This window comes from Drosophila yakuba, chromosome 2L (assembly GCF_016746365.2).
Source record: "Drosophila yakuba strain Tai18E2 chromosome 2L, Prin_Dyak_Tai18E2_2.1, whole genome shotgun sequence".
Taxonomy (NCBI): Eukaryota; Metazoa; Arthropoda; class Insecta; order Diptera; family Drosophilidae; genus Drosophila; species Drosophila yakuba.
The window spans coordinates 7,250,744-7,269,628 of NC_052527.2; the positions used below are offsets into that span (position 1 = coordinate 7,250,744).

Here is an 18,885-nt window from a genome sequence, read left to right on the forward strand (position 1 = left end):
AAGCTTTTATCGATTTTCATTGTTACACGGAAAGGAAAATATAAGATTTGGTAATATAAATATATAAATAAAAATATTGATTGATTGTATTTCACAGAAAGCTACGAAGCTACAACTTACTGGATTTAATAAAGATTATTAGTGAGACAAATATATATACATTTTTCCATTCCTCTATTTTTTAGGAGTAAATATAACTCTATAATCATTATAAATTTTGTATCTTTTCTAGCAAATCTATGTTCGTAATTTATAATTATTATTTTTCTTAGTGTGGGCCACGTTTGCGGTTTCAAAACACAGACACTTACGAAGAGGAGGCTGCGAAAGGTGGGTCGACATCCCCGGATATTATTGTTACCAATTGACAATATACATTACAAGATCTCCAAGGTTGGGGTTGAAAGCTCAAACATATGGTGGCTGCGCTGGGAAGGGGAGCTTTCCCTTTCCAGTGGAACGTACGGGGGTGGTGGAATTGTCACTGGAAGCGGAATAGCCAGTGCTATCGATACCAAAACACCACAAACAGCTGATAAGAAAAGCTCCATGTTGATGGGGGTGAAAAAGCTGCGCGAAGAGGGTTTCCCAGTTTTCCAAACTACTTCCATTGGTTTACATTTCGCCAGCCGTCGTGTAATTATCACAAAATTCAAATAAAACCAAGCAAAAATTAAAAAAAAATCAGTTAAATAATGGAAAAGCAGAAAAAGTTCACAAAGTGATTAGATTTGCGTGCTCAAGTGTAAATTGCAGAAGCGCGTGCTGTGGTAGTTTTTAGTTTTTTCGCAGCCCGAAGAAAGGCCAAAAATCAATAGGCGTGTTAAATTGTAAACACGGCAAGCCCTCGGACCAGCCTCTTTCGGTTTTCTGGCCACTCCAACCCCAAACCCCAATCCCCCAGTGAACTGTGACCGCCAGCTGTCCGAAGAGAAAAGGCCCAGTCGTGATCAAAAAAACCGCAAAAATAACCATTAGCCAACAAAATGATTGCCATGTTGGCTTTGCCCTTCCTGCTGATGATCGCGGAAGCAGCAGCCACCGCGGAGCAGGTGGAGTACCTGGAGTACCTGCAATCTTCGCCGGCGGAGCACCGACTCAGCAAACGCATGGATCTGGAGGTGTGCATAGGTGAGGCTTACTTCATTACCCACATCCATCTTGGTGGCTGGTAATTACTTGTAGTTCGAGTCTTTTGTTTGTGACTGTATGGCCATAATAACTCAATAAACACTTCAACTTATGGAGTTTCTTTTGATGGCTGCCAACAGGTCACTTTGACGTGCATAAAAACACCATAATCCGGACGGGAGAGTCGCAGGCGATTGGAGGCAAGTACCTTCAGGGCATCGAGTTGGACACCATCGAGGAGTGCGAAAGGCTGTGCTGCGAGACGGATGCATGCGATGTGTACATCTTCGAGCGGAAGTCGGGTGGCTATTGCTACCTCTTCGAGTGCGGTCCTCCGGAGGATTTCCGCTGCAAGTTCACCAGGCACGCCAACTACACGAGTGCCGTGCTGAATCCCCAGCCAAAGCCCGTCGGCGAGTTGGTGACCACTCCGCGTCCGCAATTGCCCCACATACCCAGCAACAATGTGTCGCAGCAGGAATGGGAGCTGAGCAACTTGAAGCTGAAGCCGGAAGCCCGCGACAAGCCCACAGTTTCCACCGCCGCAGTGGTGGCTCCCACATCGGGAACGGGTGTGGGTCTGGGTGTGGGCCAGTCGCCAGTTTACCAAGCTCAAGGTGGTGAGTTGTGGCTGGGTTTTGGATACCCGGTACCTTTACAATTCAAGGGTATATGTGACTTGAGACTTAGATCATACATTAGTATCTTAAAACTAAATCATTCTTAAACTAAAAGAGTTCCAGTTTCTAGAAACATAAAACAGAAAAATTGAAATTAATATTCAATTACATATATACCTTTATCATATTTTTATATCATGGTTGAAACTAAGTAACTAAGTACCTACTACTTTTGATTGTTCCCCTTTTTCAATTTAACATAAAACTAATGCAACCATTTTCAGTTCCCGCCGCGCATTGTGGACGCTTCCAGTTCACCTGCCACTCCGGCGAGTGCATCGCGGTCTACAATGCCTGCGATGGAATACCCCAGTGCGAGGATGGGAGCGACGAGGGACCGGAAGTGAGTTGCACTTTCACCTCCAGCCATACACACACTCCCTCAACCGTTAATTGCTAACCCCATTTTCAGTGCAACACCGTGCTGTCGACGGCCACCAAACCGGCCACTACCAGCAGCAATTTGGAGCCCATGGTGAAGCCCATGGTGCAGCAGTATGTGCCCGTGCAAAACGTGCAACAGCCGCAGCAACAGACGCAGCAGGTCGTGGCCCAGCAGATGCAGCAGCAGCAGCAGCAACAGCCGCAGCAGCAACCACAACATGTGATTGTTTTGGGTCCACCACCGCCACCGCCGCCTCCACCGCCCATGGTGAACAATCGGGAAGATGCCGCCGCCTGGGCCAACCGCAAGATGATTGCCGAAGGGCAGCAGCAGCAGCAGCCACTACCACAACAGCAACTGCAACAGCAGCAGCAACTGCAGCAGCAACAGTCGTCGCAGCCAAAGGCGGAGATCATAAACACGGGTTAGTATAGATAAGGGGAGTAGGAGAATATAGTTAAGATTAGAAGGAGAACAGAAACCTCATTCCAAAAGCCAAGATGTTATGATCATTAAGACTATAAAGATTAGAAATTGAGACATTTGGAGCTTTTATGTGCGATATAGTTCTCGATTGGTTGTACTTATAGGATCTTCCTTCCTTCATACATATATGGTTTTCTGCTTGATTTATATTTTATTGTTTTACCCGTTACTCGTTTTTGTTTTATTTCTCACACCCAAGTCAGCCAATCCTCTCCAGCAAAGCCGCTGCAGCACTGCGCCTGTTGCATTAAGTTGTTAATTAAAGTCGATTGAATGTCCAGCACCAATTAGGTGCAGCCAGCAAGTCAGACCCAACTCAAACTAAACATTGAGTACATATTTATGAGGGAAGGGAATGGCGAGTGATTCCCGGAGGCTCCGGCGCTCCAACGCTCCAGTGCGACATTAGCACACAAATGGCCGGCACAGCGCACGCAATGATCCCACTGCCAGGGCCACTTGGCCACCGTACACACTTGTCCCCTTGTTCCGGGCTTTTCTTCTGGGAAAATCGCAAATAGCCCATCAGTTTTCATTGTGTGAAATGGGAGCTGCCGTCGCTCGAAATTGATTTACGGATGTTGCTGCGCTGTGCGTGCAGTGCCTCTGTCTGTCTGCCTGGGCGTAATTAATTCAATTAGCTGTGCGTTAACCGGGAGACACACTTCAAGCTTCCTTGTGACGCCTCCACTTTCTTGCAGATGCGCAGAGCCACATATTCAGCCACAAAGGAGGCCTCCAGCTGCAGCAGCCGGCAAATGGACAGGGGCCACCGCCACTCCAGGTTCCGGGTCAGATGGTGGGAGCAGCGCAGGTTCAGGTTCAGGGGCAATCGCCACCGATCCAACTGCCCGGCTACGAGGCCAATCAGGCTGTGTATGGGATGTCTCGCTCCGGAATCTACATGCCACAGCAGCAAGTCCAGCTCCAGGCTCCAGCTGGCCAGCAGCAGGTGCCACCGAGTGTGGTGTGGCCACAACAAGCTCCATTGGCACCGCAGCAACAGGCGCCGGTGCAGCAGCCGCAGCCACTGATGCCGCAGCAATCTGGTCATGTGTATGCTGCTGCTCCGGCCATCCAATCTCCGCCAGCTGCGCAGCACGTCATGTTGCCCGTCCTAAATGCTGCGCCCGCATCCGGAAAAAATCAGGTTCAAGCGGCAGATGGGGACTACGATGATTACGACGAGGACACATACACAGAGGCACCAAAAAAGGTGAGATCCAATGAAGATCTATATAAGATTGTCATTAACCACTTCCCATTAATCTCACAGAAGCAGCGCAAGCACAAGAAGGTCAAGACGAAGACGTCCAAGGATCCCATTGAACTAGCTCTGGAGCAAAATAAGCTACAGCCGGATGGATCTCTTCCAGCTCTGCCCGTTCCCGCTTCTCCAGTCCACGAGCAGTACAAGATGATCCACGACAACCTGGCGATGGAGTTCCGCGATCACGACGGTCACTCGGAGCGTCCTGGTGGTGCAGTCCTCTCACTGACGCTGGGTCTGCTGGTGACCGCTGCTCTGGCCATTCTCATCGGATGCAGGATGCGGACGGTGACCCGGAGGGCACGACGACTGGGCGGCAAGACGCCCTACTCGCAGGAGGCGGACTTCCTGGTCAACGGCATGTATCTATAAGCCGGATGCCTGCGGATTAGGTAGGGGGCTTGCCAAGATTCGTTGAGTTGTTCCACGTGCGGGGGAGCGTGCAGATATATTTACGATTAATTGTGTAATGAATAACGTATTTTATATAAACAAAGATATATCAAATAAAACTAAAACTTAAACTGAATAAACTGCTCACCTGTGGACCGATTAACAAGTCGTATTGTAATTTTATAATATTTTTTATTTAAGTTCCTTTCCGTTCTCGATTTCAGTTTTGTTTTGGTTACGAAAAAAACTTACAATTACTTTGTTACGAAATCTTGTTCTCAGTTTTTTCAATAATGTGACACTGACTGGTTTAGTCATTAAAACTACAAAATAGTAGGAAGTTGGTTTTTATTTATATTCTTGGTTTTTTTTCTTTATGTATCAGCATTATACTCGTAATTGCCTTTGTTCAAAATAACAAATTTCGCTGTGGTGGAGCCTTTTTAGTGTTCAAGTCTAAATCATTATTACTGAAAGGTTTTTGGCCAAAAAACAAATTTCGAACGCTTAAAAATATCACATTAAAAAATTAAACCGAATCCGATTTTATATATAAATAACAGAAATTCATTTAATTTTGTTTTGAAATTTGGAATAGGTTGTCTTAAGTTTTGTATACATAGATTTATTTTCGTTTTTCGTTTACCACTTCTTTTAAGTCTTTTGTTGTTGAGAATTTTCCTTGCTGTGGCCAGTTTTTGAATGAAAAATCATCTTTTACGAAGTTTACTGCCCTGACATTGGTTGCATTTATATTTACGCATTAAAATAGGCTTTTCCCTTTACTCGTTTAGCTCCATTTTCACTTAACACTGTACACATATAATGTAAACTAATTGTATTTATATTTATTATGCAGTTGAATAGTTTATAGTTTAATATGTCAATGTGCAATTTATGATGCAATTTTTCATCGAATGTGTTCCTCTCGTTTGACTCGATACAATGTTTTCGGTTGCTAAGCGATCTAAAAACAAAACTAGTTTCCGAAAAATACAACTCAAGAAATCTCCAAATGTTTTTACAACTTCTGTATTAACGCGATATAAATATAGACTGAATTGGATCGACTGGCTGTTGGCGGTTGCTGTTCGTGTTACGGTAGTTGTTACTGTTAATTTATTAGTTATCGTATTTTAATATATATTTATAAAATAGACTTTCTCCGTTGCAAGATGCGAATTTTCGTTTCTGTTGTTGCAGTTTTCGGTTTGTGGTACATGTACGATGCCAGAACTTACGCATCATGTTGCGTACCTAAAAAACGAGGACACGGATTACTTAGTTGGTTGGCTCGGTTTTCTAGGAGCAACTTACCTCTTTGTCCAAAGACGCGCAATTCGATCGTGCTCCTCACGATTCTGCAAATATTGCGTGGCAATGCTGCCCACCAGCGGATCGGCTGTAATAGCAAAAGATATATGAAATCTTTGTAATAGACAAACAAAAAAGACTTTTACCTGGATTACAGTCTGTGAGCAGGGAGCAAATTGACAGCAAGACCTTTGATATAGTCAGCGCCGGCGACCAGTTGTCCTTGAGTATGTCCAGGCAAATGACGCCCTGGCTGTTGATGTTGCAGTGATAGATGCGCGTGCGGAACGTGACTTTGGGTGGCTTGAAGGGATACTCCGGCGAGAAGTGTATGTCGAGGAAGAAGACGCCGCCCTCGTAGACGGATCCGGGTGGTCCCAGAATGGTTGAGACCCACTCGTACAGGTTGTCGCCTTTGGGCCCGGCACTGCAGTTGGGCGGTGGGTCCAGTGTGATCTCGGCCAGCTCCTTCTGTATGCGCTTGGCCGAGGTGCCCAGAGCCTTGGATATTCTGGGCGTTGGTTTGGCGTCCTTGCGCGGCTCATCTCCGCCACCTGCATTGCTGCCAGAGGCTCCTCCGTTGGCGTTGCTGCCCCTGCCACCACGTGCCTGCGGCGTTCCGGCAGACGTCGGCTGGCTGGGATTGTTCACATTGCTGGCCGTTGTGCTGGGTGCACTGGGCGCATTTGAGGTGGCACTGGAGGTGGCCACTTCGGCGGCACTGCCCGCTGCTGGGGTTGAAGACATTTTTGGTCTTGTTCCTTCGAACTGTAAGGAGTAGATGGATGCACGGTTAGATTATGGTTCCAAAGAACTTAAATAGTAGTCTGTAAAAAATAAGAAACCAACGAGAAGTGCCACTAACTTATTTGAGAATTCTGGGTTTCAATGAACCTTCGAATGTGAGATTCTACTGATTTACTGGTTCAAAAGGAAACTTCATTGGAACACTGGTGAAGTATTAAGCCAAAGCCTACGTTGATTCACTAAATTGTAGATTGAAATTTAGTTTTAAAGGAATTCGCTTGTACATTATTTGCGTGTACGTGAGGATGTGTTAGGTGTGAAAAGTGTGGCCATCGGAGAGCGGCTATTATACGCAAATCTTGGCCGGGGTTTCCCCAGGGTCCTTGACCTGGTTTTCCACCCAGTTTGTGCCCCTTTGCGATGACAAGGGTTTGCATTTTTCGCACAAACGCACGCATTTCTATTGAGCAGCGGCAGCGGCCATTTTGGCAAACCCCCGACTGGGAAAAAGTGGGATTTGCCAGGAATTCGTCGTCGCACTGCTGGTTGCAACTGCCGACCAGGATCGAGAGATAGCTGGACAACAGTTTGCCAAGTGAGTTTCGAGAGCATGTGCTGCTGCATGCCGCAAAAAATCAATCAGCAGACATTTGCAAAATGCCGCCGCCGACAGCGGAGGATGATGATGATGATGGCGCTGCTTCCGCCGCCTGCAGCTCGATTGCACAATTTCGCGGAATTTGGACGCCGATTAGGTGGTGGTCTATCTTAGGACCAGCCCCTGATGCACTATACACACCTCACTATCGCAGTTTCTTTCACTTTTTTCTATCACAACACTTGCGAAAATGATTCTGCCTGTGTCGCCTGCTGCCCTCTCGCTCGCACTCTCGCGCACACGGCCTTCGCAGTGGGTGCACGGCTGTTCTGCTGGCGTCCTCGGTGGGTGGCAGTGTGGGCGCTCCAACTTCTCGGCGGTTCCCTGTCGCGATCGCTGTTATTTGGCTAAAATTACAGTTGGCAAATTACGAGGCGACGCAGAGCCGTCTTTATCTTTGTTAGAAACTCGATAATTTGTATGTTTGTAGCGAGCTATCGCTCCGGGTCCGTCTCTAGGTGCTCGCGCTGACCGTCCATTCCCCTAGCGAGCTATCGATATTCGGCTTCTGGCAACCTTCTTTGCCCTTTTCACCCCTCTGGCAACTCAGCAGTTTCGATTTAGAAAATGTTCAAATATATGAATTTGTTAAACTATTTTCTGATTGTTCAAATATATCAATTTGTTAAACTCTTTCCTGATAACAGTTAAACAAATTATGAACCAAAATATTTAAACCGTTTATTATTATTGTTAGGAAGTTCTCCTTTCTTCACCACCTTCGGCCATTAAAGTGTAGCACACCAGATTTTATAGTTTTCAATATTTACTTTACAGTTTAAACTAGTTTTGTATTTATAAAAAGTTTACAAATTTTAGGATTACTTCGTTTCCGCGTCATCCGCTAGCGCCTTGCGTGATTTAAATACGCGTACCGTGTTATCGACACCACCGGAGACTATGTACTTGGGATTGGACCAGTCGATGTCCAGGACCTTTTCGCCGTGACCCAGAAGATCGTACAGTGGGGCCTTGGGACTCCTGCAGTCCCACAGCTTATTCTGGTTGTCATAAGCCCCGGACACAAATAGGAACTCCTCCGTGGTGGACCACATGACGGTCTGTACCCAGGCATTGTGTCCCAGATAGGTATTCCGCACCACAGATCCCTCTGAAAGAGCAGAATTATATTGGTTAGGTGTTTGCTCAATGGTGATATAGAAGAATCAGATCCTACGGTTTGTCCTGGGATCATAGAGCCGCAGGTTTTTGTCCGCCGAAGCCGTCAGTATAAGACGATTCAGCTTGGAGTAGCTCGCATCGAATATGGACTTGTTGGTGGATATTTCCGTCTTGATGCCCTCAAGGCTGAGATCCCACACCTTGAGTGTGTGATCCCAACTGCCAGTTAGCAGAGTGGAGGCATCCATCCACTGCACTGCGGATACGCTCTCACGATGTCCCTGCAGTGTAATTTTGGGAGTCTGAAAGGAATTATAAGGCTGAATTACAAGTCTATAAATGTGAAAGACTACTCACTCTCACACCGCTCTCCTTCATCCGCTTCGAGCTGCCTTCGACCGCATCCTCCACCTCTGCTGACCACACCTTCAACATCGTGTCCCAAGAGCCCGTGGCAAATCTCAGGCCATCCGGACTCACGCTGACACTATCGACGCCTCGCTCGTGACCCTTGCACACGGATACACACTCTACCGAGTTGGAACCCACGTTCCACTGCCACAGCATGGCGGTCTGATCCTGCGAGGTGGATACAAAGCGTCCCGTCTCCTCGTCCAGCGATATCCAGTCCACCGCCTTGATGGGCGCCGTGTGGCCGGAAATGGTGAGAATGTGCTTGCCCTTGTTGGTCCACAGATTCAGGGTGTTATCGTAGCAGCCGGAGAGGATCCACTTTCCGCTGGCCTTCACCGCCGACACCCAATCGTCGTGTAGCAGACAATCCTGGGGCTCTGGCGCCGGAAACCGCTCCACGTACTCGATCTCGATGGCGTCCTCGAAGCTGATGGCCTTCTCCCGCAAGTGATCGCACAGCCGGCCGCGCAAGTACTCATCGAACACCAGAAAGTCAAAGTCGGTGTCGGACGAGCCATCTTTTTGGCGCAAAAGTGCGTTCACGAATGTGTTTAGCTCCACGGTGGTGACGGTTCCATCGATGGCATACGGCACGTCCGGCACGGCATAGCTGGAATAGTGCATCATCTTGATTATAATTGTATATAAGGAGAAATTCTAAATGGACACTCACTGCTCCTGCTTGGTTTTCAGGTGCACCTGCACCTGCCCCTCACCGTTTTCCACATCCATCTCCTGGCCCACGTGCGTTTTTTTAGGCTGCGGATTGGGGTGTTCCCGCGTGTGTTTCCGACAGTTATGACTTAACTCCTGCAGGTGGGACAAGCTGTTGAGCACTTAACTAGATGTTCTTTCTTTGGGAGACCGCTGTGTTAATTAAAATTAAAAAGAAGCGTGTTTTCAAACGAACGATGGTAAATGCAACAAATACAGGCAAAAGCACTAAAAAAGGCCGAAGCGCATGCACAAATGTTATCGCATTGCTATCGGTGCGCTTTTATCGAAATGCTGTATCGGTTTGATATCAACCGTTACTTCTTAGCGAAATTTTTCAAATTCAAAATTTCAGTTCCTTCGTTAAAAGTATTTATTATTTTTAATATAATTAGAATTGGTCGCTACATAGTAAGTAACCGTTGATACTAATAAGTTAAATATATATTAACGGAGAGTATGGTATTTTAAAGCTTAAACCATTTTGATTTTGTTTTCCAAAAAATTTTACGCATCAAACAATTTGTATGCCTTACAAATTTAAAAATCCTCTTCTTGCATCGTCACTTTATTTTGTTTTTCGTTTTTATTACAAACAAATATGAGCACTTACAGAGATACGAGTCAATTCGCAATACTGATAATTATATATTTTTTTCAAGCAAATCAGGCGCAGATGATTTGCTGTAATTTAGCAACTAACTTCTTCTCTTTCTTTTGCTCGTCTTACGCAAAATGGAAAAATAAAAAAGACCAGCCGTGGCGGCAATTTGTAAATGACTCTTCAATCTTCAAAGACTGGTAATTGTTAATTTTTTACGTACAGGCTATTAATATGAACCAGATAGCACCTGAAAGACCACTTTGCGGCCGAGTATTCACTGGAAGGTTAAATGCCACTTGACATTTCTGAAGTGGCGCTTAACCTTCGCATTAAAATTGGACAAATGCTTAAGAAAATATTTCCAATAAAATTTGTATTTACCTTAATGGGTCGATGGGGATATTAAGCTGGAAGTAATAACACTCTTTTCGGTATTATTATTTTTTGTGGCAAAACGTTGGCTGCCATTGCGGCTACACGAAAACCAGAAACGAAGCGAAATGAAAGAGCTGAAGCTTTCCAGATTTTCGGGGCTTCCAGCGGCTTCGCTCAGCTTATAAAACGGGCATTGCGCCTGCGCAGCCGAAACATTACAACAAACGACGCGCGCAAGGTAAGACCATAACCAAGTCCGAGTTGGGCGTCACTGAATCCGGGAATCTCTTGCAGTTGAATCCCCCCGAGAAACCACACACAAAATGAAAGTGTTCGCGCTGTGTTCGATGCTCGCCCTGCTCCTGGCTGGCGCCCAATCCCTGCCCCAGAATCGCGAGGGCGCCGCCTACACGAACGAGGCGATCCGGCAGGCGCAGCAGACGCTGCTCATCCCCAAGGATGCCCAGATCCAGAATGTGCAGGAGGGCATCGAGCTGGGCGCCTACGAGCAGATACCCGGCAACCAGCGCATCAATCTCTTCGAGATCCTCGGCGACCAGGTGCCCTCCGAGGTGATAAACAACCTGCAGTCCCAGGTCGACCAGATCGGTCGCAACTAAGTCGTAGGACCATCTCCTTGGTTAGCTCATTGCATTTCGCCCTCATTGTTAAGTTTCTCAGTAATAAAACGAAAACATTACACGTATTTAATCGAGGCGTTTATATATCAGTACAACAAAAACCAAAAAAAAAAAAAAAGCGAAAAGGTATAGAAAGCGAAAGTGATCCTCCCCGAAAACCTGTTGGTTCCTCTGCAAACTCTCGATCGAATCGAGTGATTAATGGGACTCTTTGTGGCTTTTTCCTAACGATCTTCGGTGACTTTCTCCTCGCTGATCCCGCTGCGCATACGAATTAACAATAAAAGTCGGCACATTACTCTATCACATTGCATGGTATCCTATCCTCAACCTTGTTACGTAAGTCGGGGATGGAGTCGGTGGTAACCCGAGTGGTTGCCCCGCCGGCAACTTTTGTGCTGCGGTCGTGATGCAACAGTTGTCGTCGTGATTGTTTTCCTCGGACTTTTATTTTTTTTGTATCTTTATGCCTTTTGCTGGGCTTTGGTTTGTTTATTTAATTTCTGGTAATTGCCGCCACATGCACTTGCATGTGTAATAAGTCGTACGTGAAGGGGGCGTGGCATGCCCACAGCTACAGAGGTGCTGCTGATTGCATAACATCTGGGTAGGGTCTTTTTAGGGCCTACTACCCCGATTTTGCAGCATTTGTGGGAATAATGCGTACCTATGTATGTACATATGGGGCTAACAAATCAGATTATTTATTTTTAATTCACTTTTTTCTCTCCGATTCATTCAATAATTAGTAGCATTTGTAAATTGCATTTATTAACTTTCTTTTCTTGTACCACCAGCAAAATAACTTACCTATTTTAGTATTTGTTTAAATGGAATATAATATCTCTTCTTTCCGTATCCATCCAATAATCTTTAAAACACCAATCTTTTGTGTTTAGAATTACCTCATTTTTATTTCGTAGTTCGTACATTGTAAATGAGCTTCAATCTAAATTTACGCTAGTTAAAGTATTTTCATAATGTAGTTTAATTATCTCAAAAAATCTGTATGTATGTGTGTGAGTGATAGTGTGCATGATCATCGCCTAAATAAATTATGTTCATATAGGTAATTATTTATTATATGTACTAACTAAAGAATGACTGCGTTTTCATTTTGACACTTTTCTCCGCTCGTCAGCTTTGAAATCCAGGCGAGCTTTCGAACTCCATTAAAGGAAAATCCTTCGATTATCATCGACTCAATGTCAAAGTAAAAATAATTTAAATTGTATATATAAATAATGGTTAAAGTAGGAGTAAATTGCTTTAAATTAAAACTTTGCCATATTCAGTCTAAACTTAAAAGCTTTTCAATTCAAAGAGGACTACACAGTTGGCCATTGCATTAAATCGTTAATCAAATCATATTCATTCGTTATGAAATAAATTACAAATTAAATAAAATCATGATGGGATAAAACAAGTTAAATAATTTCTCCTTCGTTTATGTTGCGACTTATTCGATGATTTCCAAATGTGGGCAATGGTTGTTGATTTCGTTTTCGGTGCACTTAGCTCAATAGGTATAAATTAGAAATATAACTAAGCAATATGGATTGCCGGATAATGGAAACATTTCGTTATTGCATTTGGGGAGCCCAGCTTTGCTAATCATACATTAGTTAATGATTACGTTCGTAAAGTTCATAAATTCAAAGGTCGTTCATGCAGTCTATGGAAACGATAATGAAATCTTCTTCTCCTTTCTTCTGGCTACTTAAACCTAACACTCCGCCCCTCTGCCACTCTGCTCACTTGAATGCTTGGATGTTCGCTGCTTTCCAAGCCACTTGGCCCTATGGTGTCTGTATGTACAATAAAGGGTTAGATCTTTCAAGCAAATCCCCTCCAGCCGGCGATCCTCAGTAGATCCGCTGGAGGTATAGACGCCCCAATGGCAGGGCCCGCTCCACAAAGCTCTTCTCGGCCCTCGCCGACGATTTGTCCAGTGCACTGGACCTGGCCACCGTTTCCTGGCTCTCGTCCAGCTTCAGGCTCTCGGCATCGGCCTTGGGATCCACACCACCCACCTGGCCCGCTCCCGCTCCCGAGCCCAGCTCATCGATCTCCAGCGTGGACACTGAATTGGTTTTGGGCGTTATGGGCTCCCTGACCTCTCCGCTGCCCAGCTCCACCTCCTCGCCCTGAGCGATCTTCTCCAGCTGCAGGTCACTGCCGTTCTGGATGCGGGTCTCCCCGGATATGTCCTCGCCACTGTACATGAGCAGTGGCACCAGGGAGCTCTTCTCGTGGATGGATGAGCCGGCCGCCATCATTTCCTCGGTGGTGGAGGTCTTCTCCTGGTAGAGATCGATGTCGCCGCCGCCACTTCCGCTGCCACTGCCATCCAGGCTAGTATCGGGCGCCAGTTTCACATGCCTGTGGTCCACCTCGAAGGGACTGGGTATGCTCCGAGGCTCATCCTTCTCGGACTCGGCTATATCCTCCAGCTCGACGAGCGGAAAGTTCACGTCCCGCAGACTGAAGTCGTCCTCGGGCAGGGAGGGGTAGGCTGGATTGGATTCCACCTGGGGTACATCGTCATCCACGTCCATGTGATGCGTGGAGCTCGCAGGCGGCATCTCACTGCTTACTCCGACGAAATCGGAGCTACTCTCCACATCTGATTTGGTGGTGTTTGGGCTGATCACGGTTTGGATGGTGGGTGCGGTTTCGCTGGGTTTTGGTGGTGCATCCGTTGTCACTTTGACCACTGTTCCAGGTCCCTCGGTGGTGGATATGATGTGGTAAATGTTGTCACTGCCCGCCGTATCGGGCTCAAGTTCCGCATCGGACGCCTCCACCAACGAATCCCTGAAGCCATTCTGCACGAATACAGGCAGGGCGGACTCCTCGTAGTTCTTGGTGCTCTGCGGGGATCCCTCGGTGGTGTACTCCCGCTTGATGTTCACCTTGCTGGGATCACCACCGGCCAGCGGCTGCAGTCCGTCGGCGTTGTAGGTGACCAGCGGCTTCACCTGTTGCTCCACGATGATGCTGCTGCTCGGCGAGAGGGGTCTTTCGATGTAGCCCACCGAGGCGATGAGCTTTAAGCTCTCGGTGCCGCCTGGAAGTGCTTTCTGGTTGCCGTCTTGGCTGGCCATTGGTGTTGCTGTGGAGTCCGTTGGTGTTGCTGCTGTCACGGGCGATGTTGCTGCTGCAGCAGTGCTGCTAGCCGTTGCTGCTGCTGCTGTTGTTACTGCTGCTGCTCCCGCTGATCCCGCCGCAGTGGTGCTGTCCAGCGGTGGTGCAGGTCCCTCCGTGGTGAGCATCAAATTGCTCTGCTTTCTGGTCGGAATCGATGGCTTGGCCCTGTTGTCGTCGGTTATGCGGATCTCTGTCGGCTTGGTGATCTCCTTGATGGTGATGTTCCAGTTGAATCCAGCCGGCTGCGCCAGTGCCAACGGCTTCGCTGTGGAGGTGGTGGAGCTGCTGACGGGTTCGCTGGCCAGCGGCGGATTATTATCGAGAACTGTGGGTGGGGGGGAAAAACGATTTGATTTAGTGACCACTGATTGATTGATTGGTCAACCTGCTCCATTGGCACACTCACTTGGACAATTGTCGTACTGCGGACAACAGCGACCGGGCACGTACTTGGGCATGCAGTCATCACGTCGGTAGCAGGTCACCGGGCTGCAAACAATCTCGCCGCCTGCAACAAATGGAGCGTGTTTAGGCAAAAGTGTTGGACCAATAGTCGAAAATGCTACGGAAATATGGCAGCAAGAGGGTGTGAAGTGGAAGATCTACACCAAAAAAAAATATTGAGGCTTTCAAAGGTACCAAATGATAAGATTTGAATCGAAAACATGGAATTTCAATTATGCAATATTTTAAACAAACTCCCAGCAAAGCTGTGTATTTTCAGCCGATGTTTGTTTTACAATTTACATTTTACCCCACGTTGTATCACAAGAAGTGTTAGGTACATTAATTAGAATATAGAATTATACGAGACCAGGCAATAAAACTTTCCCAAGGCTCTCCACACCCAAAGATCCCCCTATAATTAGGGAAAGTTCTTGGCTAATTGGCAGACAGCTGGATGCACTCACCTTTGCAGTAGCACACGGTGCACGGCGTGTCCGGGGCAACCAATTTATCACCATTGGCATAAGTTTTGCCATCCTTTTCGCAATCTGGAAAGGAGCGCAGAGGAGATTTGCATAAATGCATCCGAAAGTGCTTCCATGGGTCTGCCATGGGTCTGCCATGGCATGGATTCGCTCACTTACCGCATTTATAATCGGGGCAGCAGTGGCCAGTGCGCTGGATGGCGCGACAGCTAGTTTGGTATTGGCAACGGGTCGCGGACTCGGCCACCCAAAGTCCATCCTGCAGGCATTGGCCTATAAACAATTTGAATAGAGTGCGACGCCGCAGCGCATTGTTTGCCGTTTAGTTTTGTGTGTGGGTGTGCGGGTTGGGATTAGTTTTTGGCTCTTACCCTGCGGCTGCTGCTGCTCCGGGGAAGCCGAGGATGGAGATGGGGACGGAGACGGGGATTCCGTGGAGCTGGCCGCAAGGCCGTGGAATCCGCCTACGCTTCCGCCACTGGAGCTGCTCGCCGGGATGCTCGGCGTGACCCCGACCGTGACGACTGCGGAGGATGCACTGCTGCTTTCTATGGCGGGCACTGCAAAAAAGGAGAGAGCACGAGTTTGAAATGCGAGCAGATAGAAAGTCAACAAAGGCCATTGAACAGAATGCTGCACTGGGGCAAAAAAATTGGTGTGTTTAGAAATAAAGCTACGTAATACCCACGCTCATTCAGAAGGCTTAAGATATTTTGCATATACTCGTGTGACCCCCAAATCTGTAGATTTAAAGTCCACATTTTTGATAGTTACGAAGGTAAAAGGATTAAACCTATATATCAAACATGTCCTTTTTCAGTTGGTCCGCTTGAACCGAGGCCAGCAAACACAGGTGTGTTGAGATTACCAAAGTTTTGGCAGCTTTATTAAGTGTTTTTCTTGTGTGGAGTATGACATTTTGACAAGAAATTAAGCCTAGAAATAAGTTTAATTTAAATAAGAATGGTTTTTTAACTATCTTAAACAGTTGTATGGAGCTAGGAGAATTGCTGAGATAGTCATATTATTTACGACAATTCATATCACTCTTTTTTTCAGCTTAGGAGAGCAAAGCGTCAACAAATAAAAACGTATCTTTATTATGTTTTGAAGGAATAAATCAAGTGATTTATGATTCTAAAATATTATTGACAAGCTTTTAAAGCGACACTTTTAAAAATTTTTATGTTGTGGAAGCGACTAAATATTGTAATTGATGATACATTTTTTTGGAGCCAAAAAAATTGTTAGGGTGAGGACCTCTTTTTCCCTATTTTACTACATTTAATGAACCATAAATACAGATTTAATGAGAATTTGTCTAATTTTAAAGTAGCTATGATGTTTTCATACTTATTTTCCTTTAAATTTTTATCTTAAAATTAAAAAGTTTTTTTCGAGTTTATTTATACTGCTTTAATTAGTAGAAATTCCTATAGCTTATACTTGTTTCCAAGAATTTTCCTTTCACTTCACTTTAATTCTAGAAAAATGCCTGTGCAGATTATTAACAAAAACTGTCGTCCACTTTGTACATGGCTATCGGGATCGCCCTTCAATGAAACGAAAATGCAAATGACCTCATGCTTTAATTTACAAATGTAATTGGATTATGTTGCTCCCTGATTTTTGTAGAGTGTATCCAGGAGCGAAAAGGCACTTGCTGGAGGAGTGGAAGGAGAGGTGAGGTGGAGTGATGGGCAGTTGCCCTTTGCCCCCTGACACTGGGTACATATTTGAATGAATGACATTTTGATAACAGTTGTTTGTTGTTCCTGTTGCTGGTTCTGCCGCTTCTGCTGCTTCTGCTGTTGGCCAAGGTAAAATGCTATCAAAATACGGCAAAGTTAAATGAGTTTAGTTTTAGTTTGGCTTTTTTGTTTGCCCAGTTTGAGGCGACTCCCAATTGGGCAACCAAAGCGAAACGAAGTGGAGCACAAGATGGAGTGACATCCGTTTTGTCTACGCCCGTTGATTGTCCAGTTGGCGTATAATTCCGATTGACAAGCCTTGCACCCATACATCTTCCATTTGGCCCCACAAACTTGCCTCAAATTGTCCAACTTAAAGGCTTCGCTGGCGCACACAATCTCTTGAGCTCGGTTCATGTCATTTGGCATGAAAAATGATTAAATATGTTCGGGCATTAATCATGCGCCCAGTGGTTCAGTTTTATTATGTCTGTTTCGGCCATCCTTTATTTTGAGTCCCCCGCCTTAAAGGCGACCCACGTATCCCTTTACGTTCAAGCCACGCCAAATTGTTTTCTCAGCGCTCATTAAGGGAACTGCATATGCTGCTCCCCTTTCTCTGGCGCAAAAACTTGGAAACTGTTTACATTTATTTTGGTGTTCAGCTCGGGGTAGTGAACTCTGCCGAGTTGCTAAATTTAAAAGTGACCCAATAGTTTTCTTATAGAAGTTAGTTCCACCCATTTAATAAACCACCTTTAGATTCCTTCTCAGCTAGGTGAGTTATCTCTGCATATTCATCCCCAAGATTATAAATCGCACCCACTCTTTGATGCACCCAAGAGCTCAGCAGCTGAGCTCCACATCATCGCTTGTGTGGTTTTCCACGCGTCTCGCACTTAGCTAAGTATGCTGAAATCATCTCTGCCGTCTGCGACTTTCATTTAAGCACATTTGCTTGTTGCACGTTATGCAAGGCAGAGAATTAGAATCGGAATCAGACACAGACTGAGACTCAGAAATAGAAACAGAAACGAGGCAGACACACATGTACGTATGAAACCCGAAACGCGGCAATTAGTGGAACAGCTTCCCGCTTTGCGCTCTGTTTTCATTGTGGAACGCAACGCTAATTCCGCGACTTGCCATTGTCTCTGGGTCTCTGGGACTATTCCGGGTTCTTTTGCTCTTTTTGCCTTTTTTTTTCTTCTATTTTTTCCAGCATTTTGTGTTTTGCAGTGATTTTTGGCTGGCCAACACGTTTCAAATGAGCAAAATGATTATGCACATAATGTGGAGCAGTCGCTGGGACGGCTGACATTTGTCTGGGACTCGGGTGACACGATTCGGTCAGATTACGTATACGCCACCGAGGAGATCTTGTTTTAGATTTTCTAGCCAGCTTCCTGTGTAAGTGCTGCTGCCGCTGTGTAAGTGCTTAAATTCTGTAAGCCGCTGAATTATTTTTGTTTGTTTTTTTTTATCTTTCTTTCTTTCTTTTGTTTTGTTTGTCTCGGACGAGTGACAATAAATTGCTGGCTGTGAAATTGCATTGTAAATTAGGTTTTGATTGTTTTCCGCAAGGCAGAAAGTTATTATGCAAATGCGTGTAAATGTGACGCGATTTGCCGCTGCAATGGCAGCTGATTCATACCCATAAATGTCATTGATTCTAAATTAATGTTGTTTTTATTTTGTCGTGATAAATGATAAGCACCACTCCCGGCAATTGTTATAAACAAGCTGGCAAACAAACGAAATGCCGGCTAAGATCCACAGCCTAGAATGGCTTTCGGTGCCAGGGGCGTTGGGTTAGGGGATTTAAAGGGGGTCGCCTGGCTGGTTGATACCCACTTTAGGCTGGATTTTATCAGCTAAATATCCATTAAAAACAACGCGAGTTGGAGCAAATTTTTGACAGCCTGCCCCGGGGAACCACACCACTGAACCGCACTATTAATAATACTTAGCACCATTGATAAATACGAGCGGCTATAAACGCCTATACCATACAGCCGAAACCAACAGCAATAACAAATCATCCCGGGAAAGTCGAGCAAGAGACCGTGGAAATTGCGGAAAATTGTCTGGCCCGCCGTCGCCTACACTTCATAAACTACTCAACTTCAGCGCCGTCCAGAAAATGTTTTCCATCATTATTACATTTCCACCAAGTGG

The 18,885-nt window shown here is 45.8% G+C and overlaps 5 protein-coding genes across 6 annotated transcripts in view; 2 read left to right on the forward strand and 3 right to left on the reverse strand.

The window, feature by feature from the left end:
• The first annotated feature begins 591 nt into the window (after positions 1-591).
• LOC6527183 (mushroom body large-type Kenyon cell-specific protein 1) lies at positions 592-4,508 on the forward strand. Its single transcript, XM_039371279.1, has 7 exons — positions 592-933; positions 964-1,131; positions 1,272-1,751; positions 2,036-2,154; positions 2,224-2,620; positions 3,384-3,898; positions 3,959-4,508. Exons 2-7 carry the CDS (start codon positions 987-989, stop codon positions 4,322-4,324), a joined length of 2,022 nt encoding a protein of 673 aa, XP_039227213.1. The 5' UTR covers positions 592-933; positions 964-986; the 3' UTR covers positions 4,325-4,508.
• A 552-nt stretch (positions 4,509-5,060) lies between these two features.
• Positions 5,061-7,483, reverse strand: LOC6527184 (ubiquitin-conjugating enzyme E2-24 kDa). 2 transcript variants are annotated; one of them, XM_015197692.3, is made up of 4 exons: positions 7,206-7,483; positions 5,806-6,427; positions 5,663-5,747; positions 5,061-5,602 (listed from the first exon to the last, which is right to left on the reverse strand). In XM_015197692.3, the coding sequence occupies exons 2-4, from the start codon at positions 6,404-6,406 to the stop codon at positions 5,590-5,592; spliced, it is 699 nt and encodes a 232-aa protein (XP_015053178.1). In that variant the 5' UTR covers positions 6,407-6,427; positions 7,206-7,483; the 3' UTR covers positions 5,061-5,589. The 2 variants fall into 2 exon arrangements, with proteins under 2 accessions (XP_015053178.1, XP_002088278.1); XM_002088242.3 differs by lacking the exon at positions 7,206-7,483 and adding an exon at positions 6,525-6,671.
• A 337-nt stretch (positions 7,484-7,820) lies between these two features.
• On the reverse strand, positions 7,821-9,536 carry LOC6527185 (ribosome biogenesis protein WDR12 homolog). The gene is made up of 4 exons (XM_002088243.3): positions 9,274-9,536; positions 8,544-9,210; positions 8,242-8,488; positions 7,821-8,175 (listed from the first exon to the last, which is right to left on the reverse strand). The coding sequence occupies exons 1-4, from the start codon at positions 9,330-9,332 to the stop codon at positions 7,886-7,888; spliced, it is 1,263 nt and encodes a 420-aa protein (XP_002088279.1). The 5' UTR covers positions 9,333-9,536; the 3' UTR covers positions 7,821-7,885.
• Positions 9,537-10,430: 894 nt separating this feature from the next.
• On the forward strand, positions 10,431-10,999 carry LOC6527186. The gene is made up of 2 exons (XM_002088244.4): positions 10,431-10,531; positions 10,588-10,999. The coding sequence occupies exon 2, from the start codon at positions 10,617-10,619 to the stop codon at positions 10,911-10,913; it is 297 nt and encodes a 98-aa protein (XP_002088280.1). The 5' UTR covers positions 10,431-10,531; positions 10,588-10,616; the 3' UTR covers positions 10,914-10,999.
• An 822-nt stretch (positions 11,000-11,821) lies between these two features.
• LOC6527187 (cell wall adhesin EAP1) overlaps positions 11,822-18,885 on the reverse strand; it is a 29,672-nt gene continuing 22,608 nt past the window's right edge. Inside the window, exons 3-7 of the mRNA XM_002088245.3 lie at positions 15,388-15,576; positions 15,176-15,289; positions 14,996-15,079; positions 14,491-14,592; positions 11,822-14,409 (exon numbers count right to left, since the gene is read on the reverse strand). Coding sequence (XP_002088281.1) covers positions 12,800-14,409; positions 14,491-14,592; positions 14,996-15,079; positions 15,176-15,289; positions 15,388-15,576 — 2,099 coding nt within the window. The 3' untranslated portion in view covers positions 11,822-12,799. The remainder of the gene's footprint in view (positions 14,410-14,490; positions 14,593-14,995; positions 15,080-15,175; positions 15,290-15,387; positions 15,577-18,885) is intronic.